This window comes from Oncorhynchus mykiss, chromosome 13 (genome assembly GCF_057628025.1).
Source record: "Oncorhynchus mykiss isolate SJ-2025 chromosome 13, ASM5762802v1, whole genome shotgun sequence".
NCBI lineage: Eukaryota > Metazoa > Chordata > Actinopteri > Salmoniformes > Salmonidae > Oncorhynchus > Oncorhynchus mykiss.
Genome location: NC_143034.1, coordinates 33473305 through 33501127, shown reverse-complemented (window position 1 = coordinate 33501127; position 27823 = coordinate 33473305). Strand labels below are relative to the sequence as shown.

Sequence of the window (27823 nt, the reverse complement as noted above, 5' to 3'; positions counted from 1 at the left end):
TAAATCCCAAAACTTTCCCCATGGTTTAACTGTTTAAGATGGGCCCCCTTTTCTATTAGAGGCCGGAATATGATCAATACCCATAGTTTGTAGGGAAATGTGGAAATGTCTGCTCTATCCAAAATGACAACGAACTGTTTGCTGCATTACCTATTTAAATGATTATACAAAATTCTTGCAACTAATAGAATGTTATAGATGGGGGATACAACCATTCCAGCTCTGCACATTGTGCTGCGAAGAGATCATTAGATCACTTGTTGTGGTAATGCCCATATGCAGCTTGTTTTTGGTCGCAGGCACAGGAAAGGCAGAAAAATTGCAACATTTACTTGCAGCTAACTCTGCAAATAGCACTGCTGTGTGATTGGAAAAGTCAATCAATCATATAATACTCTGAGATTATAAAGGTTTGTGAAACATCACAGCACAGTGATAGCGCAGCTAGAAATTATTTTCTTTCAAATGGTACGAAATAAAAGTATAAGAATATGCATATCCTTGCTTCAGGTCCTGAGCTACAGGCAGTTAGATTTGGATATATCATATTACATAAGAGAAAAAGTTTTAAAAAAGGAACCCGATCCTTTGAAACAACTCTAAATATATTTTATATTTGAGATTCTTCAAAGTAGCCACCCTTTGCCTTGATGACAGCTTGGCACACGCTTGGCACACTCTTGGCATAAAAACATTAAGCCATAGTCTCCTCCTCCTTTTAGCCCCGAAAGGGCCCAGAACTCTGCAGGCTATCGAGCTTTGCAAGGAGCCTGAAAATGGCCCCCAGCTCACACTATTTATTTTTAGCTTTGTCCCAATCATCTGATCTAGTTCAATTCACTCTACTGATCTGCTTTCCTTCAAGAACTATGCTGACAAGAGGAAACCTGTGTGAATCCCTATAAATTTGCATCCTTGTTACAAGCCCTGCTGAATGATAAATGTAAGTATTTTAACAGGGCCATGAATTGAATAGTGTTTTTTTTTACCCATCAAACCTACACAGCATATTTCTCCAGAGGGAAAATAGATATTCAAGAGTACCACAGTACACAGCCAGCCAGGGATTCCTGGTGACATAGCTTGTCTCCGGAAACCAGGCCTGGACTTCCAACACTGCTGGGAATTCCACTTTAACAAATTATTAACAGATGTTGAATCAGAGTAATAGGTCAAAAACACCTAATACTGTTCATTCTTGGGGTTGATAAAGTTGTTCAACATACTCTAATTCCTACATCTTTACATCACACAAGGACAAGTCATCTTAGCAACCATAAATAGTACAGATTGTGGCTTAAACTTGGTTGGAGAGCGACAACAAAGACAAGCCATGTCAGGATATGTATGTTCATGGACCTCTCAGATTCAGTAAACAGTTTAATTGCTGACCCGAGCCAAGTTCTGTTACGCTGTCTCTGCCAAGTAGATACAAAGCCATGGGAATTGTTTTCTTGTTAAGTGAGTGTATGTCTATATGGGATGAGTCTCACAGAGTCGTTAACATCCATTCACAGCTATAAAAACTGAAATGTAATGCATTTACAAAAAGGTTTAATTTATTCATTAAAAAATTACACTTGAATGGAACTTCAAAAAAATCATCTTGCGTCCTTAAAACACAAAACTAAAGAAGAGCAAATAAGATCTGGTACACAGTGCTGAAGGAACATCTGTGGCGTGTGTGTATTAAAGAGATGAGCTGAAATGTATCAGGACACAATCCTAGAGATGTATAACACCTGCCAAGACTTCAAATTTAAAAAAAAATACAAAAGCAAAGACTGGATCTCCTCAGTGTGCAACTTGGTAGATGATGATACCATAGGTGATGAAGAAGAAGAGCAGCCCGAGGATTGCCAAAGTCAGAGTCACAGTATTAAAGCAGCATGCAGTCTTCCCGTGTTTTCTTGCTCCCTCCAAGTCTCCAACCATCTTCCTATCCCTCGACTGGAAGACAAAATGTAGAATAATTTATATTATAGAATCCTTCATGGGTTGCTGATTGTGTTTATGTAGCTATGCATATTAGTTAGCAACATGCACACATGACATGTCACACTAATGAGATGACCTCAGTGATGAATTACCCTCTTAGTGGTTTAATACTCCATAAAAAAGTTATTTTGGAGTAAAGATCTATAGAGCCTATAGATGAAGTATAGGCTACACATGTTTTATAACTGTGTGATAACAAGAAAACGAAACGCAAATGTAGATAATTGTTATGCTGTCCTCCTTCCATAGTTCAAAGTTGGTCGCCTATATAATAACTTGCTCAACTTCAAAATCCAGACAATACAAGCACCAACACCAGACATTGCTATAAAAAGCTATATAAGGAGAATTCCAACTCACCTTTATGGAGAAATACACCGCTAACATTCCGAGACAGAATGGGTTGCAGTACACGAGGCTGCAAAGTGACCAGATAATGTGATCCCTGGGATGAGGTACAACGGGCTGTGGCTGTCCCAAGACGACGGTATGTTGGAACTTGGGCGCTCCGTGAGTGTCTTCAAGACGCATGTACTTATTTCCTTTCATTGGGACAAACTCTGGCTGGTACGGTGGTGGTTGATCCATGGCAAGCGAATATAGCTACTTATTTAGCCTCGTGTTAAAAAAATAATCAAAGCTTCTAGTGCAAACGAGAAATTTAGACCCAAAGAGACTTTTGTGAGGTGAGGTGGAGGTTTTATAAGAGGAGTGGGTGGTGAATGATGGCGTCATTAGCACTGTTTCCAGTAAATGTGTATGTTTTGATTTCTGGAGGCCCTCCCCCCTCTCTTGCACAATAGCATGATTGCCAAACGTTTTGTGCTGCTTTTGGGAGTGTATACCCAAAGATATTTGACTGGACTTCCTGTCACTGCCATATTTGGTCATGAGATAACGTTAAGAACGGATGCTTCAGCTTTATAGCCCCTGTGACATGTCTGGGTTACCACTTCTGTCTGTGGTATACCAGTCTGTCTATCCTGCCCTCTAACTGGTTAGAATGTATGCCAAGTTTCACCTAGTTCCATCTTCTCACACTAGACTTCCTCTCACATCTTAGCCAAATACATTTAAACTCAGTTTTTCACAATTCCTGGCATTTAATCCTAGTAACAATTCCCTGTCTTAGGTCAGTTAGGATCACCACTTTATGAATTTTGGCCCATTCCTCCATTTCTTATTTCTTAATTGTCCCTAGAATTTTTAAGCAAACAGCTGGAGGCAGGGCTTTCTCCTATAGAGCTCCATTTTTATGGAACGGTCTGCCTACCCATGTCAGAGACGCAAACTCGGTCTCAACCTTTAAGTCTCTACTGAAGACTCATCTCTTCAGTGGGTCATATGATTGAGTGTAGTCTGGCCCAGGAGTGGGAGTGTGAACGGAAAGGCTCTGGAGCAACGAACCACCCTTGCTGTCTCTGCCTGGCCGGTTCCCCTCTTTCCACTGGGATTCTCTGCCTCTAACCCTATTACAGGGGCTGAGTCACTGGCTTTACTGGGGCTCTCTCATGCCGTCCCTGGAGGAGGTGCGTCACCTGAGTGGGTTGAGTCACTGATGTGGTCATCCTGTCTGGGTTGGCGCCCCCCCCCCCCCCCCTTAAGTTGTGCCGTGGCGGAGGTCTTTGTGGGCTATACTCAGCCTTGTCTCAGGATGGTAAGTTGGTGGTTGAAGATATCCCTCTAGTGGTGTGGGGGCTGTGCTTTGGCAAAGTGGGTGGGGTTATATCCTTCCTGTTTGGCCCTGTCCGGGGGTGTCCTCGGAGTGGGCCACAGTGTCTCCTGACCCCTCCTGTCTCAGCCTCCAGTATTTATGCTGCAGTAGTTTATGTGTCGGGGGGCTAGGGTCAGTTTGTTATATCTGGAGTACTTCTCCTGTCCTATTCGGTGTCCTGTGTGAATCTAAGTGTGCGTTCTCTAATTCTCTCCTTCTCTCTTTCTCTCTCTCGGAGGACCTGAGCCCTAGGACCATGCCCCAGGACTACCTGACATGATGACTCCTTGCTGTCCCCAGTCCACCTGGCTGTGCTGCTGCTCCAGTTTCAACTGTTCTGCCTTATTATTATTCGACCATGCTGATCATTTATGAACATTTGAACATCTTGGCCATGTTCTGTTATAATCTCCACCCGGCACAGCCAGAAGAGGACTGGCCATCCCACATATGCTCTCTCTAATTCTCTCTTTCTTTCTCTCTCTCGGAGGACCTGAGCCCTAGGACCATGCCCCAGGAATACCTGACATGATGACTCCTTGCTGTCCCCAGTCCACCTGACTGTGCTGCTGCTCCAGTTTCAACTATTCTGCCTTATTATTATTCGACCATGCTGGTCATTTATGAACATTTGAACATCTTGACCATGTTTTGTTATAATCTCCACCCGGCACAGCCAGAAGAGGACTGGCCACCCCACATAGCCTGGTTCCTCTCTAGGTTTCTTCCTAGGTTTTGGCCTTTCTAGGGAGTTTTTCCTAGCCACCGTGCTTCTTCACCTGCATTGCTTGCTGTTTGGGGTTTTAGGCTGGGTTTCTGTACAGCACTTTGAGATATCAGCTGATGTACGAAGGGCTATATAAAATAAATTTGATTGATTATAATTATAATAATCCTAAAATAATTTTTAGGAAAGGGGCATTTTGCTCAGCTACCCTAGGTGCCGCTTCATAAAACTGTAAAACCAGTCTATGCCTGCCAACTGCCTTTCTTTATTTGATGTGTTTTGTATTCCCATCCACTCCACTAGGTCAAAGGCAAGTTTTCACATCACATGATGTAAGTCCAAAAAGGCCTCTTTACATTTTTGGGATATGACTCACCAGGTCACATTTGAAAGAGATAGTGAAGACTGGTAAACCCACCCAAATGGCTGTGGCCTGGGGTTTTGGCTTGCTTGTCTCGGTGGCGCCTCAGGGCTTTGGGTGGTACATTAAAAGCATGGGCATCTATCTTAATGCCCTGCCCATTTTCAATAGCATTCAGGGCACAACGAAGCTCATAGCCATAGCCACCATGATCACATATTTTCTTGTAAACTCTCATCTGAAAATATATATTTTTTAAGTATTTTAGAAACAGTGGAGGACTGACCCCTAATCTAAACCTAAACCCTATTCTGACCCTAAACTAACCCCTATTCTAATCCTAATCCTGGTCCCTATCTAACCCTAATCCTGCTAACTAGCTATGCTAGCAGACATCATTTTATGCTAACTAGCTGGCAAGCATTTATTTCATCTCAGACTTTCTGCTAGTGAGGTTGCTAGCTAGCTAGCTATGCTAGTGCAAACGGTTCTTCACCGGTACATTTCTGCATTGTGTTCTGGTAAGGTGTCGGTGGAAGATAAGGCTCTGGACACAATTCAGCCAGTTGTCTCTCTTTTAATGACTGCATGGAATGGATACAAATACAAAAATACTGCTGCAGTCTGGAATCCATACAAGTATATTTGCCTCTCCTCATCATGCTCGGAGCAAACTCCGTAGTAAGAGTATAAACAAACAATACATTGTACAAAATGTACATGTTCATATTTTCAAGACTCATTACATTTTCTAAATGTTGTACACCAATAATTTGCTAATAAGTGCAAAATATTTCTTAGAGAGTGTACTATTGTACCATTATACCTGAAGCATACCAATGGAGCAACAACGCCAGTTTTGACAAGCCCGGGCAAGTAACAAAATGAACGACAGCTAACTAGGCATATTGAACATGAAATACAAAATCGTCACATTTGTTAAAGGTTGCGTCAATCGAATCTGGTATCAGGATAAGTATGACACTGAGTTACCGATTGTATGCTATGTATTTTTTATTAGCTAAGCAATAAGTGGTACATGCAATTTTCGTATATACGGGCTCTCTGTCACACCTCGCAGGGCAAACAGAGAACTGACTTGTTCCTGACAAAAGTATTATAATATACTCTGACAGAAGTAGTTCCTGCTTCCGAGCCGGCCTGTCAGAGTAGAGACTGGGCGTGGTTTAAACTCACTCAGCCTATCGTTGATTGTTGGTGCCCGAGCTGGTCCCAGCCCCCTAGGCGCTTCAGCGGTCAGTCGTTGTAGTTGTGTAGAATATCTATGCGCCCATGCTCGATACAGTCACGCACCTGGCTCCTGTTATCTAACAAAAGACCGTTTGTTCTCGCAACACTACGTTCTGAATGTGCCCCCACAATTCATTGCACAGTTCCTGTCTTCATGTTATTCTGTATTTTTCCATAATGAGAAAGGCCCATGGCCCTGAAACTGTTAACAATGTTTCAAGTCAACTATGTTGCATAACACATACATACATCCACACAAGCCAACAGCAGATAATATTCAATATATGGTAACGGTCTATATTGCATAACACAGAATCCTCAGAAAAGCCACAACAGCACGGGCTATAGATTTGGCATCTCCTCCGTCCAACTCAACAAGCCCCAGAAATGTTGATACAAAGTACCCAGGTACTTAGAAACACTTACATCCGTGGACTCATCGAGGAGGAGGCTGGTCACCCACATCTGCGTCCAACTTTTTCAGAAAGTATGGTGCTAGAACACCATTAATCATCTCTGTGCACTTTGTCCTGTGCATTTTGAAGTGGGTAGCAGCAGTGGAGTCTGAGAAAGCAGCTCTACATGCTTCTCCAATGTGATCACATGCCAGCATGGAACAGTGTTCAGCGATAGCTAATGCCATGGTGGCCACAGCCTTTTTGGCAGTCAATTTTTTAACCATAAATGGCAGCTTGTTTTGGGTGGAACTGTTTTGCCTTTTGAGTATGTTTTTGAGTTGTCATGTTTTTTTTTTGCATCACTAAGTTTAGTGTAGAAATCATCCTTACAATACAGGCAGTATGCCCGTGTATCATCTCCAATAAACGGCTTCAACCAGCCTTTGAATTCAGGGTTTGATTCCCACTCCTTTCTGTATTTTTGAGTGTACAGTTTAGACTGAGACATGATGAGCTAGCCAGCTAGATGTTTAGCTTATGTCACAGAGAGGCACACACACAGTGGACAAGGTGAGTAAGTGACTGAGGCTGTGTGAGTGAGTCAAATGCAGTGATTTATTTTTTGTGCAGTGATTTATTTTAGACAAAGAACATTTTACATTTATATCCCGCCCTAAATGTAAGCCAGGGCGGGATCAGCCAGCGGCGGCTTCCCGCATGCTCGATTCATTTGCAGTCTGGCCGGGGAGGGGTGAACATCTCCTGCTCTGACTGCAGCTGGGAGGGAATGCTGCGCGAGGACTGGGCCACCTGTGAGGGCTTTGGGACGGGGGCCTAAGAGTAAGAATGGTACATGCTTTCACATCAGTCTCCAAAAGTCTCCAATAACACCAGAAAAAGTTGTTAGATTTGTCACTAGTCGATTTTTTAAAAATAAGTCGCTAGAGGGGTCTGAATACTCGCTAAATATAGCGACAAAGTCTGTAAGTTGGCAACACAGAGCATGGCTTCTGTTGATGATTAACTACAGGAGAGTGAGACCAAATCATGGACGCTGGACAGAGTGGATTTCAGTTGTAACAAAAAGGCAGTTTATTGAGTCAAAAGATATCTTGTCCTGCAGTTTAACGTGCACAGACCTAGTCATATAACTCAGTAAGGAGTCAACTGAAAAGAGGGACCTAGACAGAGGTTGCAACAGATTTTATGCACAGCAGAGTCCTCTGGTCTTGGCACCCGACCAGTAGAGGGGGGAGTGAGCTGTGTGTGTTCGTGCGATGAAGTGTCTGTGTGTCCAGGAGTCGTGAGATAAGGGGAACTGAAACTGGCAGTTTATGGCTGGGGCTAGGGTGCTTCCTGTTTGGACAGGGGTGCGTGCAATGACTTGAGACAGGCGGCTTAATATATGTGCTTGATATATGAGCTATGTATATGAATATGTGTATATATGACACTCCCGTTGATGACATCACAGCATTAACACAATTTAGAAAATAAATACAATATAATTCACTCTTGAAAGTAACGTAATACATCTTAAAATAATACATTAAAAGGATCTGCAGAGAAGAATGGGAGAAACTACCCAAATACAGGTGTGCCAAGCTTGTAGCGCCATACCCAAGACTTGAGGCTGTTATCGCTGCCCAAGGTGCTTCAACAAAGTACTGAGTAAAGAGTCTGAATACTTGTGATCAGTTAAAGTAGAGTCTGAATATTGTAAATGTGATCAGTTAAAACAAATAATAATTAGGAAACATGTCTAAAAATCCTCTTTGCTTTGTCATTATGGGTTATTGTGTGCAGATTCATGAGAAACATTTAATCCATTTTAGAATATGGCTTTAACCTAACAAGGTGGAAAAAGTCAAGGGGTCTGAATACTTTCCGAAGGCACTGTATAACAGAGTTCAAAATACTTACATTCCTTTCCAACGAGTGTTTGCTTGAGTCTGCATGGAGTGCTAGACAGGCCTGGGTTACAGGGTTGGGACATTTCTATTGGTGTATTAAGAGAGATGGCAGGCAAGTGCTTATTTTACTCCTGCTACATTAGGCAAGGCAAGCTCAAACAGGAACTAAAGTTTTTTTTTTTTTTTTACATATTTGAAAAATAAAGTCTGGTACCATGGCAATTGAGATGCTATGATTCATTGATACAGTGTAACCAAATACATTATAAAGCAAGGTGGGGGAAATATACAACAAAGCCAACTCATCCCCCCACATTACCTATAAAATATTATCAACTGGTTACACTGAAGAAAATGCTGCTACCTACTTACTATTCAGACAATTTAGGCATACAGTTCAATGTATTGATGAGAACTAAGTGTGAACCTGGCTTGAGTGTTTTGTACAGTTGAAATCAGTCATTGTCAAAGTGTTTACCCTTAACTCTGTTGAGTGTCTGGTATGCTTACTTTAGTCTTAGCCACTCTCCCGTGTCTGTTTGCATATGTAAATCTTCTAATGGAGCTGAATGACTTGTTGAAATGCTGGGCACTCCAAAGGCCAAACCACCATTCACAGTTTGAACTGCATCATAGATGACAACCCCATAAACATGCTCAATGTATTCAATCCTGGTCAGAGACCAACAGGGTGTGCAGGCTTTTACTCCAGCCCAGTAACACACCTCAACTAATGAAGGGTCCGATATGTAGAATCAGGTGTAGTCCTGGGCTGTATCAAAAGCCTGCATACCCTGGAGTATAAGATCAGCCTGCTTTAAACCAGACAAACAGCATTACCTTTTGATTTATTACAATCTCATTTTGTAGTTAAAAAAAAGTTCAACATTTTACATTCATATAACAAATCACTTCTCTTCAGACAGGCGATATGAGTGGGAATGCTACCTAACATAGAAACATTAACAGCGATAAGGCGCAAAATAGCAAGTGAGTCTGGAGGCTTGCGAGAAGATATAACGACTAAGCTTCCTTCCCAGGAAACAGTGGTTGTTAATTCTCCAGCCCCAACTCAAACATCTCTTCAGTGATTCATTCTGGTACAGAGTATCTACAGAAAACATTTAGTGAATCGCACTAAATCGATGGCCTGAAACCATTTCTGATATAACCAAGAAATATGATGTAGGCATAAGTACTGAAAAATGTTAAGAGAACTCAGAAGTTTAAAACAGCTAAATATACTATAAAATAATTATGAATCTTATTTGAAAACGTTGGTGGTTTGTTTAAATGCCATATTTCGTGCATATTTTGCATATAGGCTAGCTAAAGCATACCTGTTTATTAAGCTAACTATCAGGGCATACATGAGGCCTGGATACACAAACAATAAGTCATTGGGAAAAAGGATGAAACACTATACTGACAATGGAATGAAAACTATACTATAAGCAACTGAATAAAGGCATGGCTTTTCAGATAGCGCCAGTGTATTTGACTGATTTGGGGACAGATCTGCTCCCATAGGGCTGTGTGAACTTAGGAAAAATGGACAGGAAATTACATGTAAGAACGGACAGCAATGCTGTCTCTCGTCATCTGTGCAGCAGGTAGCCTGAGGAATTACAAAAACAATCATGACAGTTTGCCATTTAATTAGCTATAGTATTTACTGACGGCCTGTAGTAAGATCTTCTATAGCGGATGGTAAGTGCAACAGGTAGAACTGCCCCCAGGTGGAAGTTAAGGCATCACATCTTGGAGGAGGCAGCGACGGCAGAGGCACCGCCACGAGTGTACACTCTCACAGTGTCCTGGTAGAGAGGAGGGAAGGAGACAAAGGGAGAGAAAGACAAATAAATTAGAGCCCAATGCTAAACTTCCATTCGACGAGAATTCTGGATATAAACAAGTAAAACACAATCTTGTTTATGAGGGGTCCTGAGAAAAACAGTTACAACAAAAATATATACTAAATTTAAAGGAATATGAAAAAAGTAAACATGTTCTTCATGTATAAAATAAAATAAAAAACATGCTTTTCCTATTTTAACTATACGGTGATTGAAATAGGCAAATACCCTTTTAAATGACATAAGCTTTAGTGTCCGCTGACCAGAATGAATGGACTTACCTTCGTGGGCTCAGTGTTGTTGAGTAGGGCCTGAACCCCGTTTCCATAGTCTGCATGCACAGCCATCAGGTTCTGAATCTGGAAAAACAGGGTGCAAGACCAGGGAGAGATGGTCAGAAGTGTCGATAGCGATTGGCAGTAAAATAGATACATTTTACAATATTGCATTGCAAAGATGACCTTTGTGGTAGTGAGGAAGATGGCTGGGAAATATACAGTGCCTTCAGAAAGTATTCACACCCCTTGACTTTTTCCACATTTTGTTGTGTTATACAGCCCAAATTTAATTTAAAAAAATAATTATCCCACTGTCCTACACACAATACCCCATAATGTCAAAATAGATTGTTTTTCTAGATATTTATAAATTAATACAAAATGAAAAGCTGAAATGTTTTGAGTCAATAAGTATTCAACCTGTTTGTTATGGCCAGCCTTAACAAGTTCAGGAGTAAAAATGTGTTTAACAAGTCACATGGACTCACTGTGCAATATTGTTTAACGACTACCTCATCTCTGTACCCCACACATAAAAGTATCTCAGTCCCTCAGTCGAGCAGTGAATTTCAAACAGAGTCAACCACAAAGACCAGGGAGGTTGTTCAATGCCTTGCAAAGGGCACCTAATTGGTAGATAAACAACAAAAAAAAAATTAAATAAAAAAAACAGACATTGAATATCCCTTTGAGCATGGTGAAGTTATTAATGACACTTTGGATGGTGTATCAATACACCCAGTCACTACAAATTTACAGGCGTCCTTCCTAACTCAGTTGACAGAAAAGGAGGAAACCACACAGGGATTTCACCATGAGGCCAATGGTGACTTTATAACAGTTAGTTTTCTGCTATCACAGCCATTAAACTCTAAGTATGTTGGCTCGTGTAACCAGTGAAATGGCTAGCTAGTTAGCGCGCGCTAATTGTCGTTGTGTTGCTGGTTCGAGCCCAGAAAGGAGCGAGAGGGACGAAAGCTATACTGTTACACTGGCAATACTAAAGTGCCTATAAGACCATCCAATAGTCAAAGGTTAATGAAATACAAAATGGTAGAGAGGGAAATAGTCCTATAATAACCACAACCTAAAACGTCTTACCTGGGAATATTGAAGACTCATGTTAAAAGGAACCACCAGCTTTCATATGTTCTCATGTTCTGAGCAAGGAACTGAAACGTTAGCTCATAGTGCACTTTTACTTTCTTCTCCAAACACTTTGTTTTTGCATTATTTAAACCAAATTGAACATGTTTCATTATTTACTTGAGGCTAAATTGATTTTATTGATGTATTATATTAAGTTAAAATAAGTGTTCATTCAGTATTGTTGTAATTGTCATTATTACAAATAAATCAAATAAAAAACATTTTTTATTTATTTAAAATCGGCATCGCCTTTTTTGGTCCTCCAATAATCGGTATTGAAAAATCATAAAATTGGTCGACCTCTACTCCACAATACTAATCTTACTGACAGAGTGAAACAGAAGTCGAAAGAATAAAAATCCTAGAGGAAAACCTGGTTCAGTCTGCTTTCCAGCAGACACTGGGAAATGAATTCACCTTTCAGTAGAACAATAACCTAAAACAAGGCCAAATCTACACTGGAGTTACACACAGTACCAAGAAGACAGTGAATGTTCCTGGTCGGCTGGGTTACAGTTGACATAAATCTGCTTGAAAATCTATGGCAAGACCTGAAAATGGTTGTCTAGCCATGACCAACAACCGATTTGACAGAGCTTGAAGAATTTTGAAAATAATAAATTGGCAAATATTGCACAGTCCAGGTGTGGAAAGCTCTTAGAGATTTACCCAGAAAGACTAATTGCTGCCAAAGGCTTATTTTTATTTTTCATGAAAAATATATAAAATATATGAAAGATATATAAAATATATCAAATTTGTTTTTACAAATATACTTTTTTTTTCCTTCCACAGACTTGTGTAGACCGTTGACAAAAAAAGACAATTAAAGACAATTAAATCAAATTGTAATCCCACTTTGTAACAAAATGTGTAAAAAGTCAAGGGGTGTGAATACTTTGATGACAGTGTGGTGGAGAAGAGTGAGTTCGATTTGAATAGTAATGATTAAAAAAACATGAGGATAGAAATAACATGATTGCTGAGCCCAATGATGATGAAAATGGTGACTTAATCATAATGATGAGAACTCACCCAGCGTTTCTGGATGAAGACTTGGGCCCCCTTCAGGGCCCCAGCCATGTTCTGACAGAGCCTCTGGCGCTCCTCCTCATTCAGCACCTCAGTGAAGAAGGTACGCACCTGCAATACACACGCAAGGTCATAATGACAAAGTTCATTACATTTCAAAAAAATAAAAACAGATCTTGGACCTGTCTATATATAAAAAAAATATTTTTAAAAAAGGTCCCACAGTTGACAGTGCATGTCACAGAAAAAAACCAAGCCATGAGGTCGAAGGAATTGTCCGTAGAGCTCCGAGACAGGATTGTGTCAAGGCACAGAGCTAGGGAAGGGTACCAAAACATTTCTGCATCATTGAAGATTCAAGAACAGTGGCCTCCATCATTCTTAAATGGAAAACGTTTGGAACCATCAAGACTCTTCCTAAAGCTGGCCACCTGGCCAAACTGAGCAATCGGGGGAGAAGAGCCTTGGTCAGGGAGGTAACCAAGAACTCGATGGTCACTGACAGAGCTCCAGAGTTCCTCTGTGGAGATGGGAGGACCTTCCAGAAGGACAACCATCTCTGCAACACTCCACCAATCAGGCCAGACAGAAGCCACATGACAGCCCACTTGGAGTTTGCCAAAAAGGCACCTAAAGACCCTCAGACCATGAGAAACAAGATTCTCTTCTCTGATGTAACCAAGATTGAACTCTTTGGCCTGAATGTACTGGAAGACTAGTCAGGGTCGAGGCAAAGATGAACAGAGAGAGGAGACTTACGGTAGAAAAATTAACATTCAATTCTCTGGCAAGAGCTCTAGTGGACATTCCTGCAGTCAGCATGCCAATTGCACGCTTCCTCAAAACTTGAGACATCTGTGGCATTGTGTTGCGTGACAAAACTGCACATTTTAGAGTGGCCTTTCATTGTCCCTTCCACAAGGTGCATCTGTGTAATGATCATGCTGTTTAAAATCAGCTTCTTGATATGCCACACTTGTCGACTGGATGGATTATCTAGGCAAATGAGAAATGATCAGTAACAAGGATGAAGGAAGAACATTTCGGGGATCTTTTATTTCAGCTCATCAAACAGGGGACCAACCCTTTACATGTTGTATTTACTATGTTCAGTGTATTTCCAAAACGTTGGTTTACTTTAATGTAACTAGAGCTGACCCCATTTAGTCGACTGGTCGATAGGCTGTTGGTCGACCAAGATTTTATTTTGTCAAGCAGAAGCAAAAATATATATACACATTTTTTTTTTAAATGGCACACCTGTTTGATTCGCGCCCATCTCAGTGAACTAATCCATTGTGCGCTACATAGATACATTTACCTGTGTGACATCATCGTCGTCAGCGCTGTTGTAGCGGCCCACATCTGGGGACACCTTAAACCTGGTCTCCACGTGCTGTTGCTGGGTCTCTGGAGCACTGAAGCTGTTGGGGAAGTAGTTGGGAGCGCCAGCCTGGTTGTCGAACATGCACATGGGCCCGTCTCGCTGGTAGTTGGCCACACGGGTCCTGAAGGGGCAGTTGACGGGCAGCTGCAGGTAGTTGGTTCCCAGCCGGTGGCGGTGTGTGTCTGGGTAGGAGAACAGACGCCCCTGCAGCATCTTGTCGGGGCTGGGCTCGATGCCAGGGGGCATATTGCTGGGGTCAAAGGCCAGTTGCTCGATCTCAGCAAAGTAGTTGGCAGGGTTTCTGTTGAGCACCAACCTCCCCACCGGAATGAGGGGGTACTCCTTGTGAGACCACACCTAAGGAAAAAGAGAAGTGTTGCTACTTCAGGCCACCCAAGGTGCATAGAAGTGCAAGAGATTTCTAGCCATTCTTAGAGGACAAAGATTTTGCCCCTACCCTATATTTTCACCTAATTATTATCCCGAAAAGATTGCAGCTATTCAGTCAGTTACCCATTATTCTACCATTCACAAACGCTATGATAAGAGCTCAGACCACTTTCAGAGGTTATGTGGAGTAAGTCCCCCCTCTGGTGGAAAAGTCAGAGTACTGCATATGTATGGACAATATTTTTGGGGAAATCTTGTTTAAATTGCTAACAAAGTACAATACTAAGACATTTCAGGTATTTCTGCCACATTCTTTAAAAAACAACAAAGTATTGATCAAATGTTAAGGAATGCACCTACTATAAGGGTTAGGGTCCCCACATAATTGAATAAATTACAATTGTATCTCTATGATACCTTGGTCAGGTCAAAGGGGTTCCACTGGAACTTCTCGGCCTGGTCAAAGGTCATGACCTGGATGTAGAATGACCAGGAAGGGAATTTGCCGTTGGCGATGGAGGTGTAAAGGTCTCGAATGGCATAGTCCGGGTCGGTGGAGGCCAGGCGCTCAGCGTCCTCAGGTTTCATGTTCTTGATACCCTGGTTGGTCTGAGAGGAGAGCAGAGGAAGGATGCTATGGACACGTCCCAATTTTTCGAACTAGGTTTACTTCTTCCCACTATTACTCTTTCATCCTTCAGTTAATTAAGTATAGTCGACTCCTATATCTATTTAAGTGTAGTACATTTCACTAGTCCTGTAGCATCTTTTTTTGAGGATAATACAGTGCAGTGCCACCGTTGTGGCCCGCTAACAAGGACTCAAGATGGCCACCATTGCTACTGTACACAAGAAGGCAAACTAAATGGCTACGACCCTGTAGCACTCACTTCTGTCATCATGAAGTGCTTTGAGAGACTAGTCAAGGATCATATCACCTCCACCTTACCTGCCACCCTAGACCCACTTTAATTTGCATACTACCCCAATAGGTCCACAGATGATGCAATCGCCATCACACTGCCCTATCCCATCTGGACAAGGAGAATACCTATGTAAGAATGCTGTTCATTGACTGTTCATTGTACCCTCAACACCATAGTACCCTCAAAGCTCATCATTAAGCTGGAGTCCCTGGGTCTCAACCCCGCCCTGTGCAACTGGGTCAGGGACTTTCTGACAGGCCGCCCCCAGGTGCTGAAGGTAGGAAACATTTCCACTTCGCTGACACTCAACACTGGGGCCCCACAAGTGTGCGTGCTCAGCCCCCTCCTGTACTCACTGTTCACCCATTACTGCGTGGCCATGCACGCCTCCAAATCAATCATCAAATTTGCAGACAACACAACAGTAGCCGGCTTGATTACTAACAACGACGAGACAGCCTACAGGGAGGAGGCGAGGGCAGAAAAACAACCTCTCACTCAACGACAACAAAACAAAAGGAGATGATTGTGGACTTCAGGAAACAGCAGAGGGAGCACCCCCGTATCCACATGGAAGGGACAGTAGTGGAGAAGGTGGAAAGTTTTAAGTTCCTCGGCGTACACATCACAGACAAACTGAAATGGTCCACCCACAGGCAGCATAGAGAATAAATCTCAACAGTGCCTCTTCAACCTCAGGAGGCTGAAGAAATTTGGCTTGTCACCTAAAACCCTGACAAACTTTTACAAGTGCACAATCGAGAGCATCCTGTCAGGCTGTATCACCGCCTAGTACGGCAACTGCACCGCCCTCAACCGCAAGGCTTTCCAGAGGATGGTGTGGTCTGCACAACGCATCACGGGAGGAAAACTACCTGCCCTCCAAGACACCTACAGAACCCGATGTCACAGGAAGGCCAAAAAGATCATCAAGGACAACAACCACCCGAGCCACTGACTGTTCACCCGGCTACCATCCAGAAGGCGAGGTCAGTACAGGTGCATCAAAGCTGGGACCGAGAGACTGAAAAACAGCGTCCATCTCAAGGCCATCCAATTGCTAAACCAAAATCACTAACTCAGAGGCTGCTGCCTACATAGAGACTCATATCACTGCCCATTTTAATAAATGGATCACTAGTCACTTTAAACAATGCCACTTTAATAAACGTTAAGATATGTATATACACACTGTACCGTATACCAGCTATTGCACCATGCCTATGCCACTCGGCCATGTCTCATCCATATATGTGCATACTCTTATTCATTCCGTTACACTTGTGTGTAGTTGTTGTGAAATTGTTAGATGACTTGTTAGATATTACGGCACTGTCAGAAGCAGAAGCACAAGAATTTCGCTACCCTCGCAATAACATCTGCTAACCATGTGTCTTTGACCAATAGAATGTGATGAGATTTTTTTTAGTTATGCTCTAACCTTGTAGTGGAACTTGCAGTAGACGGGCTGACTGTCGGCGTTCACCAGCTTGAAGGTGTGGGATCCGTAGCCGTTCATGTGGCGGAAGCCGTCGGGCAGACCACGGTCACTGAACAGGAAGGACACCTTCGCAGAGATTAAGACACAATTTTGAACAAAGGCACATATTCAGTCATAAGCAATTTAGCCATTGTGATAAGTAAATAAGATTAGAATTATATAATACTCTATTTAAATTAATGCAGCAACCACCATTTCTAGATATACTGGCACAGCTTTTAAGTTCTTACTAGAATTTGGCTTAGTGTGGGGTGAAATCAGAAAATACAATGCATTTTCTGATTCTAACTATCGTGCGTGTACAGGTTTGGTGGCGAGTAGAGAGGAGCAGATGCAGTACCTGATGCATACACTCAGGCCGCAGGCTCCAGAAGTCCCACACCATGTCTGGGTCCTTCAGGTGAGTCTGGGGGTTGCGCTTCTGAGAGTGGATGAATGATGGGAACTGCACAAACAAAGGGAAATTAGAGAGATGTGGTAATGGTATTTAATATCATACAGGGATATGGACTAATGTACTAGCCTGGTTGCCAGTCTGTTCAGCTAACATTCCAGTCCTTGTACTCCATGTCATGTGTCAGACTGAATCTAAGCAAGGCACACCCAGGCGCAATCTTGACTCACACATCTGAACTCACCAGCATTGCATCCCTGATAAAGAATATGGGGGTGTTGTTGCCAGTAAGGTCCCAGTTGCCCTCGTCAGTGTAGAACTTGACTGCAAAGCCACGTGGGTCTCTCACTGTGTCTGCTGAGCCCGATTCCCCAGCTACATGAGTTAGAGACAAAAATAGGTTGATAAGAAACACACATGACAACCAGTTTAAACACAATACACTATTTGCAGACAAAAAATATGACATTGTGTATTTTCTGGTATTTATTAAATGGTGTATTGATGTAAAGTGGGGTCTGAAATGATCGACTCCCTTGATAAACACAAGCAAAAATGACTGTATACTAGGGATGCACCGATATGACATCTTTGGCCGATAGCCGATATTTTCCTTGCAAAAAAAAAAAAAAAAAAAAAAAAGATAATTACAATTTTTGCAGCCTTTTAAGCATTCTAGTACAGTTAAATAGTAAACACACACCATCTCAGTGCAAGAGGCGTCACTACAGTCTCTGGTTCGAATCCAGGCTGTATCACATACGGCCGTGATTGGGAGTCCCATAGGGCGGGGTAGGCTGCCATTGTAAATAGGAATTTGTTCTTAACTTGTCTTGTTAAGTAAAGGTTACACACAAAAATTGTTACTTTGTTGGCATTTACATACAGTGGGGCAAAAAAGTATTTAGTCAGCCACCAATTGTGCAAGTTATTCTACTTAAAAAGATGAGGCCTGTAATTTTCATCAAAGGTACACTTCAACTATGACAGACAAAATGAGAAGAAAAAATTTCAGAAAATCACTGTAGGAATTTTAATGAATTTGCAAATTATGGTGGACAATAAGTATTTGGTCACCTACAAACAAGCAAGATTTCTGGCTCTCACAGACCTGTAACTTCTTTAAGAGGCTCCTCTGTCCTACACTCGTTACCTGTATTAATGGCACCTGTTTGAACTTGTTATCAGTATAAAAGACACCTGTCCACAACCTCAAAACAGTCACACTCCAAACTCCACTATGGCCAAGACCAAAGAGCTGTCAAAGGACACCAGAAACAAAATTGTAGACCTACACCAGGCTGGAAAGACTGAATCTGCAATAGATAAGCAGCTTGGTTTGAAGAAAGCAACTGTGGGGGCAATTATTAGGAAATGGAAGACATACAAGACCACTGATAATCTCCCTCGATCTGGGGCTCCACGCAAGATCTCACCCCGTGGGGTCAAAATGATCACAAGAACTGTGAGCAAAAATCCCAGAACCACATGGGGGGACCTAATGAATGACTTGCAGAGAGCTGGGACCAAAGTAACTAAGCCTACCATCAGCAAGGGCATTGAAGATGAAACGTGGCTGGGTCTTTCAGCATGACAATGATCCCAAACACACTGCCCGGGCAAAGAAGGAGTGGCTTCGTAAGAAGCATTTCGAGGTCCTGGAGTGGCCTAGCCAGTCTCCAGATCGCAACCCCATAGAAAGTCTTTGGAGGGAGTTGAAAGTCCATGTTGCCCAGCAACAGCCCCAAAACATCACTGCTCTAGAGGAGATCTGCATGGAGGAATGGGCCAAAATGAAAACCTTGTGAAGACTTACAGAAAACGTTTGACCTCTGTCATTGCCAACAAAGGGTATATAACAAACTATTGAGAAACTTTTGTTATTGACCAAATACTTATTTTCCACCATAATTTGCAAATAAATTCATAAAAAAATCCTCCAATGTGATTTTCTGGAGAAAAAAAATCTCATTTTGTCTGTCATAGTTGAAGTGTACCTATGATAAATTACACGCCATCTTTTTAAGTGGGAGAACTTGCACAATTGGTGGCTGACTAAATACTTTTTTGCCCCACTGTATGTCCACATTACCAGTAAAACATAATCAAAACCTATTTCTTTCACTTACTTGCTGTGCTGTTTCATTGTTCAGTCATTTCATTCTCAACCAGGAATTCATCATGCAATGGAGCTTTTCAGCTTAGTCTGTCTGTCTGTCTGTGGTAGAGGTCGACCGATTATGATTTTTCAATGCCGATACGATTGGAGGACCAAAAAAAAGCCGATACCGATTAAATCGGACGATTTTTTACATTTATTTGTAATAATGACAATTACAACGATACTGAATGAACACTTATTTTAACTTAATATAATACATCAATAAAATCAATTTAACCTCAAATAAATAATGAAACATGCTCAATTTGGTTTAAATAATGCAAAAACAAAGTGATGGAGAAGAAAGTAAAAGTGCAATATGTGCCATGTAAGAAAGCTAACATTTAAGTTCCTTGCTCAGAACATGAGAACATATGAAAGCTGGTGGTTCCTTTTAACAGGAGTATTCAATATTCCCAGGTAAGAAGTTTTAGGTTATAGGACTATTTCTCTCTGTACGCACCCCGCTAACTAGCTAGCCATTTCACATCGGTTACACCAGCCTAATCTCGGGAGTTGATAGGCTTCAAGTCATAAACAGGGCAATGCTTGAAGCATTGCGAAGAGCTGCTGGCAAAATGCACGAAAGTTCTGTTTGAATGAATGCTTACGAGCCTGCTGGTGCCTACCAACACTCAGTCAGACTGCTCTATCAAAACATAATTAAGTCTAACAGAACACAGAAATATTGGATTTGTTTTAGCTAAATATGCAGGTTTAAAAATATATACTTCTGATAATTGACTTTAAGAAAGGCATTGATGTTTATGGTTAGGTACAGTCGTGCAACGATTGTGCTTTTTTCGCAAATGAGCTTTTGTTAAATCAGCCCCCGTTTGGCGAAGTTGTCTGTCTTTGTTAGGAAGAAATAGTCTTCACACAGTTCGCAACGAGCCAGGCAGCCCAAACTGCTGCATATACCCTGACTCTGTTGCAAGAGAAGTGACACAATTTCCCTAGTTAAAAGAAATTCATGTTAGCAGGCAATATTAACTAAATATGCAGGTTTAAAAATATATACTTGTGTATTGATTTTCAGAAAGGTATTGATGTTTATGGTTAGGTACACGTTGGAGCAACGGCAATCCTTTTTCGCAAATGCGCATCGATTATATGCAAGTCAGGACACGCTAGATAAACTAGTAATATCAACCATTAGGGATTATGATTGATTGTTTTTTAAGATAAGTATAATGCTAGCTAGCAACTTACCTTGGCTTCTTACTGCATTCGCGTAACAGGCAGGCTCCTTCTTGCCTGCGTGGAAGTAGCGGTCCTTGTACATAGCATTGAGCATGGTGGCGACACAGTAGAGGCTCAGAGAGAACGCCACCAAATCGCTTGTTCACAGCCGAGTACTTTCGTACGTTTTAACCCCGTGGTCTGTCGGCAGTTTTGTTGAGCAGTAGTTTCAATGCCATGACAGGATATCGCGTCTGCTGCACACGCAGTTGAGCTTTTTTCTCAAGTGAGTTTTTCGAATGGAGCTAGGAGTGTTCATGTTTCCAAGTGTCAAACATGTTCTCAAATGCCAATGAAATGGCAGCAGCGGTATGAGAACCAGCACATTCTTGAGCATGCAATATGGCTTTCCTCAGCATGAAATCCTCATTGACCCACTGTGCTGTCAGACTCATAATGTTCATGGGGCTGACATTGCTTGCCCAAATGTCAGTTGTGAAGCTAATAGCAGTGACTCTCGGAGGCAAGTTTCAACAATATTGTGTAACTCCGGTAGGGCAACATCTGAAAAATAGTGCGTACCGGGGCTCGACCAGTTGGCAAAAGCCAACATCCACGACAGAGCATGGTTGATTTTCAAGGGCAATGAATTCCATTATCTTGCCGTTAATGGGTTTCGCCTTTGAGTTCTCACTGAAATGTTCTTACTCTTTCAAATGACTGCTCGACTTGAACTTGTTGGAAGTGTGGGCTTAATATTTTTCTGCTTTTGTTCTGTGTAGCGCTGTATTTTTCGTGGCGTCATTACGTCACCTACTTACATTATACATTCTTGTACTGGGTAAAGTTCATGATAACGTTGACCAAGAGCCCCAGGACCAGTGGAAGCAAAATAGCCCCATAACGTCAAAGATCAATATAGCAAAAACAAATTTAGACATTAATAAATGCATTTCTATATTTATTTCTTTACAATGGTTGGGAAGTGCCAAGATGGAGGCGTGTTGGCTTCAGAAAGCACCCCTGTCAGTCATCTAGTGTATATATTGCATTTTATACTTACAGGAGCAATAAGGGTACGTCAACAGCTTTTTCACCTAGTCGGCTCAGAATTTGAAACGGCGACCTTTTGGTTATTGGGCCAACGCGCTTAACCAGGCTAGGCTACCTGACTGTCCAGAATTCAGATATCGGCAAACACTGCTCTTGCAGACAAGCATGCTCGTAGTCATTTCCTGTACAGTGGCAGTAGTCAAATTGGTAGCTAGCAAATCCAATAGGGTCTGTCCTTAAGGATGACAAAAATAACAGTTTGTAGCAGTTTTATAGAAAAACCGGAGTGAGCGGCCTCAAAATACCAGGGGAAAAAAATTGTGTTAAAAGAAAATGGAATGTAGGCTAATGTCTTACCCACGGTGGAGAAGCGAATGGCCACAGGCGTGGTCTTGCCCACATGCTCAAACACCTTGGCCTTGCAGTAGCGAGAGATGTCATGTGTCACCTCAAAGTACCCAAAAGCTCCTGTGTAGGAAGAGGCAAAAAGTCAGTCAGTCAGTTAATGAGTATATGGTACCAGTAAAAAGTTTGGACCTACTCATTCAATGGTTTTTCTTTATTTTCACTATTTTTTACATTGTAGAAGAACAGTTACGACATCAAAACTGTTAAATAACACATATGGATTCATATAGTAACCAAAAAAGTTATATTTGAGATTCTTCAAAGTAGCCACCCTTTGCCTTGATGACATCTTTGCAAACTCTTGGCACTCTCTCAACCAGCTTCATGAGGTAGTCACCTGGAATGCATTTTAATTAAACAGGTGTGCCTTGTTAAAAGTTAATTTGTGGAATGTATTTCCTTCTTAATGTGTTTGAGCCAATCATTTGTGTGGTGACATGGTACGGGTTGTACACAGAAGATAGCCCTATTTGGTAAAATACCAAGTCCATATTATGTCAAGAACAGCTCAAATAAGTGTTAAGTTCTAAATGAGCCTAGTAAAACTTACACCAAGTCTATTCACCCATTGGGTCATACAACTGCATAAGACAAAGGCATGGTTCCGCCAGTGGTAGTATGTGTATATACCCCAATTTGAGGTGGATTCTCTAAACATTACATATTTGTTGCTAGGCCGGAAATGAAGTGACGCGGGCAATAAACTGTTCCTTCTCCCTTAACGTGACCTAACCTCAGCACCCCTTCCTCACTAATCCACATCTCGCCACCCTTATCCAGTGCCTGCCAACATGTGATCATCTTCCCTTCACTCAGTATATTCCAAGCTTAATTGCCTACACCATATACAGTCATCCTACAGATAACCATTAACTTCTGGTGTAGACCTTAGACTATAGCACTCAATATTTCAATAGGTTACCTGATAATTAACACTATTCCAAGTTTAGGAGTCAGAACCCAGAATCCATCATAAGCAAAGAAAAACGACAGTCCAATATTACTTTAAGACATGAAGGTCAGTCAATCCGGAAAATTAAAACTGAAAGTTTTAACGGTCTTGTCTATTTAAATAAAAATGTTGCAAAAAATAAAAAAAAAGTTTAAATAAATAAACAAATAAAACAGCAAAAACCATCAAGCGCTATGATGAAACTGGCTCTCATGAGGACCGCCACAGGAAAGGAAGACCCAGAGTTACCTCTGCTGCAGAGGATAAGTTCATTAGAGTTACCAGCCTCAGAAACTGAAGCCCAAATAAACGCTTCAGAGTTCAAGTAACAGACACGTCAACATCAACTGTTCAGAGGAGACTGTGTGAATCAGGCCTTCATGGTTGAATTGCTGCAAAGAAACCACTACTAAAAGGACACCAATAATAAAAAGAGGCTTGCTTGGGCCAAGAAACACAAGCGATGGACATTAAACCGGTAGAAATCTGTCCTTTGGTCTGATGAGTCCAAATTTGAATTTTTTTGGTTCGACCCACTGTGTCTTTGTGAGACGCAGAGTAGGTGAACGAATGATGTCTGCATGTGTGGTTCCCACCGTGAAGCACAGAGGAGGTGGTGAGATGCTTTGCTGGTGACACCGTCAGTGATTTATTTAGAATTCAAGGCACACTTAACCAGCATGGCTACCACAACTTTCTGCAGCAATACACCATCCCATCTGGTTTGCGCTTAGTGGGACTACCATTTGTTTTTCAACAGAACAATGACCCATCACACCTCCAGGCTGTGTATGGGCTATTTGACCAAAAAGAAGAGTGCTTGAGTGCTGCATCAGATGACCTGGCCTCCACAGTCACCCAACCTCAACCTAATTGAGATGGTTTGGGATGAGTTGAAGGAGTGAAGGAAAAGCAGCCAACAAGTGCTAAGCATATGTGGGAACTCCTTCAAGACTGTTGGAAAAGCATTCCAGGTGAAGCTGGTTGAGAGAATGCAAATCTGTCAAGGCAAAGGCTGGTTACTTTGAAGAATACATTTTGATTTGAACACTTTATGGTTATTTCATAGTTGTGATGTCTTCACTGTTATTCTACAATGTGTAAAATAGTACACAAAGAAAAAACCCTTGAATGAGTAGGTGTGTCCAAACTTTTGACTGGTACTGTACATCTAGCTAGTTAGTAAACACCAACTTATAATGCCATACAAATGGTGCACTTTACCCTTCTGTATAGTGGACCAACACAGAACATCACATGATCAAGTATGGTCCTATAATATTCTGCCCCGAGTAGACTAACGAGTTAGAGTTTGTATTTTGGCCTAGAGCCAGAAGTAGGCCAACACTTTAATATGTTTATTTCAAATGTGATAGGCATGTCTGGGGAACTATTTCCCTATACCATTACTTTGAGGGTCCACTTTTAAGAACAAATCTAGTAGCGTCTGACTCTTTCCAGCCTGTCTTCAAAACGTTTGACAAATACAGTGAGCTCCAAAATAATTCAGACAGTGACCATTTTTTGTTGTTGCTTTGCCTCTGTACTGGAGCACATTGGATTTGAAATGATACAATAACTATCAGCTTTAATTTAATTTTCATCCATATCGGGTGAACCGTTTAGAAATTACAGCACATGGTCGGTCCCCCCCACACACAATGATTACATCAAGCTTGTGACTTTACAAACTTGTTGGATGTAATGCTTTTGGAGCTCACTGTATAGTGCATAAATGCTAATCAGTGTCTGTTAAAATGTATTGGTGGACACCCACCGCCTCCCTTGGCGTGTACCACCCTCTCTGGGATGCGCTCGCGGTCGAAGTGGGCCATCTCGTCTATGAACGGGGTGTCCTGCACTAGGAGGGGCCCCCGGGGACCCGCTGTTATTATATTCAGCTTGTCCCCTATCGGGTGACCAGCCCCAGTGGTCAGGTTGTCTGGCCTCTGAAGGGGAAGCAATGACATAGACATCATACATAAGACATTGCACTACACACTTTATTTAAACAGTCATTAGGCCTACTCTCTCCATTTTCCTTTGGCAACAGAGTAGGTCCTTTCCCTGATTCCACATCAGCTACACTTACACTCTTAATGTACTTGTTCTCGGGAGACATAACTACACACACAATAAGACTAGTAATGTACAGGTATACTTTGTGCACCTGACACTTAATAGCCTGGGCAAAGGACTCAATGGTCCCATTAGGTATGTGTGAAATAGGCCTTGTTTACTGTCAATCTTGCATAATGTTGATCCATTAAATATGCCCTTCCTGCGCACTAATGATTAGATAACCATGATTTGACATGGCTAAAGTCCAAGCTAAACTATAGGCAAGACAATGGCCTAGCTACATTTCTTATCCCAACAAATCAAGGTCCATAATCATCCAGTTATGTGTCACTGATTATTCTATTCTCATATTGCAATGTTTTCACGTTAAACCAGCAAATTAAAACACAAGCAGTCAACTTCTTCTTGGCATTTCATTAGGTAGGTAGTTGACGTTAGTTAGCTAATCAAAACAAATAGCTACCCTGCAGTTATGTTACCTCAACATATTACAAGAGTATGGGAGTAAACCCTAGATAACATTGGAATTATTTTGGAATTGTATTCTACAAATGTCAAGAAAGCTCGAACTGCAGGGGTTTGTTAGAAATGGGCAGGGTTTGACTTTGTGATTGTGGGTATAGCAGCTAGTAACGGCCAGCTGCTAGTCCAAGCTAGCTAGTAGTAATAGGCTAACGTTAGTTGTAGGCAGCAGCCAGCTAACAATTCTTGCACGATCAAAAAAAGACAATTCAAATACAAAATATGCATTCTTTGGTTGTGGAATTGAACAGTATAATGGTTCTGTAAATGTGTAGCTAACTACCTAACATTAGCATTATAGCTAAGTAGTCCAGGAGGCAGAAAGCGACCCTGGATGATCTCTCACTCATTTCTAAACAGATCTGCACAACACAAACTAAGAATAAAATTGACAAACCTTAACGCTTTGGCCCTCTTTCCATAACTTCATTTGATCGTTTGCTTTCCCTCTATCCTCGTCCATCTTAAATGAAAAAGTTTAAACCACAACTGCTTGGGGGGAACGATATTTCGGAGTGCTATTTAACCCCGGTACGATTAAAGTCCTACTGCTTTCTCCCCGACTCCTATTGGCTGCTGGATCACATCTGAGCTACTTTCGGGGCAAATAAAAAGTACCCCTGGCTGCGGTCCGCATAACAGGGCGGGGTTAAACATGTGGCTCGAACCAAGACCCAAAGGTGGGCGGGTTATTTCTTCGGGTTTCTACGGGTAGTCAGTTATTGGTTCACGTCTTGTCGAATTACAAACTTGCGATCCAATTCTCACGCGAGGCAACAGACTAAACAACGTATTTAAACATGTGACATATTTACATTGCTAGTTGGCTAGCTTGGCATAGATTAAATGTCATATTTATCAGATACTGCTGACCCCATAACTAACTGTATCACAATTGCAGTTACAATGTAGCTGCTATGTGCTTGTGTGTGTAGTCATCATGTTGTGCTGCCACGGAAACGAATGCACACAGACGGAGAGATGGCTTTATTCCCTTTTATTAATAGTGTGCAGTCAGTCATGATGTTGTGTTGTCACGGGCACATATGTGCACAGAGGCAGGTAGTTTGATTTCCTTTAATGAATAGAAAATACAAAAATGACAGTTGTTTTATTGCTTGGTGATATTTGTTTAATTGAGCAAACACAAAGCTATTTAGCCATTTCAATTGGGAGCATAGGTCGTGATAGGTAGAAAGGGTTGACTGGATGGATATAGGTGGCTTCAAGGTAAGAATCATGGATCTTTTTATTTTAACTCAATATTCACATCCAAAGAACATCAAATAGTCAGGAGGCAGAGTTGAATGTATTAATATCTTTATTCTGTGGAAAGTGGTAAGCATAGAAGTATACTGTTATTGTAAGAATCCACTGTTCCATACACTCTTAGAAGAAATGGTTCCAAAGGGATTCTTCGGCTGTCCCCATAGCGGAAGTATTTTTGGTTCCAGGTAGATCCCTCTGTGGAAAGGGTTTTTACATGGAACCCAAATTCACTGTATGTTGTTTCTGAGATGTTACCTCTAACAAATTATCCACAAAAGCCTTTTTGAAAATGAAAGAATATATGCTAAGTGAAATCCTTGCTATGATCATAACCTCCTACCCTAACATTAACCTAACACTTTTAAATCTCAACTTCAATAGGGTGAAATCAGATTGGGTATCCCAAACATCCCACTTAGCATTTACATCCCCCTCTGGGTGTGTCTGAGGAGATGGCTGAGCTCCATCCCCTGCACGTCTGAAGTTTGCAAAAGTGCACCTGGATGTTCCACAGCGCAACTGGCATAATATTCTGTGGACAGATGAATCTACAGTTGCGTTGTTTGGAAGGAACACACAACACTATGTGTGGAGAAAAAAAGGCACAGCACACCAACATCCAAACCTCTTCCCAACTGTAAAGTATGGTGGAGGGAGCATCATGGTTTGGGACTGCTTTGCTGCCTCAGGGCCTGGACAGCTTGCTATCATCGATGGAAAAATTAACTCCCAAGTTTATCAAGACATTTTACAGGAGAATGTTAGGCTATCTGTCCACCAATTGAAGCTCAACAGAAGTTGGGTGATGCAAAAGGACAACGACCCAAAACACAGAAGTAAATCAACAACAGAATGGCTTCAACAGAAGAAAACATGCCTTCTGAAGTGGCCCAGTCTGAGTCCTGACCTCAACCAGATT

General features: G+C 41.7%; 2 protein-coding genes across 2 annotated transcripts; both read right to left on the bottom strand.

Annotated features, from left to right (window-relative positions):
- Positions 1-1537: 1537 nt before the first annotated feature.
- Positions 1538-2663, bottom strand: iip (interferon inducible protein). Its single transcript, NM_001124613.1, is given in 2 exon segments — positions 1538-1950; positions 2359-2663. Coding segments are annotated over 2 exon segments (384 nt in total). The 5' UTR covers positions 2587-2663; the 3' UTR covers positions 1538-1794.
- A 6528-nt stretch (positions 2664-9191) lies between these two features.
- On the bottom strand, positions 9192-26431 carry LOC110486039 (catalase). Its single transcript, XM_021557350.3, has 11 exons — positions 26033-26431; positions 24809-24980; positions 22029-22139; positions 17520-17650; positions 17222-17326; positions 16822-16947; positions 14872-15063; positions 13999-14421; positions 12681-12788; positions 10500-10577; positions 9192-10179 (listed from the first exon to the last, which is right to left on the bottom strand). Exons 1-11 carry the CDS (start codon positions 26096-26098, stop codon positions 10117-10119), a joined length of 1575 nt encoding a protein of 524 aa, XP_021413025.1. The 5' UTR covers positions 26099-26431; the 3' UTR covers positions 9192-10116.
- Positions 26432-27823: the final 1392 nt, after the last annotated feature.

Excerpts from the sequence above, each read along its gene's own strand:
- LOC110486039 (XM_021557350.3), bottom strand. The coding sequence starts at position 26,098 with ATGGACGAGGATAGAGGGAAAGCAAACGATCAAATGAAGTTATGGAAA. Across the intron at positions 24,981-26,032 it reads AAGAGGGCCAAAGCGTTAAG|AGGCCAGACAACCTGACCAC; the intron begins GTTTGTCAATTT and ends CTTCCCCTTCAG. Across the intron at positions 22,140-24,808 it reads GGTACACGCCAAGGGAGGCG|GAGCTTTTGGGTACTTTGAG; the intron begins GTGGGTGTCCAC and ends CTTCCTACACAG.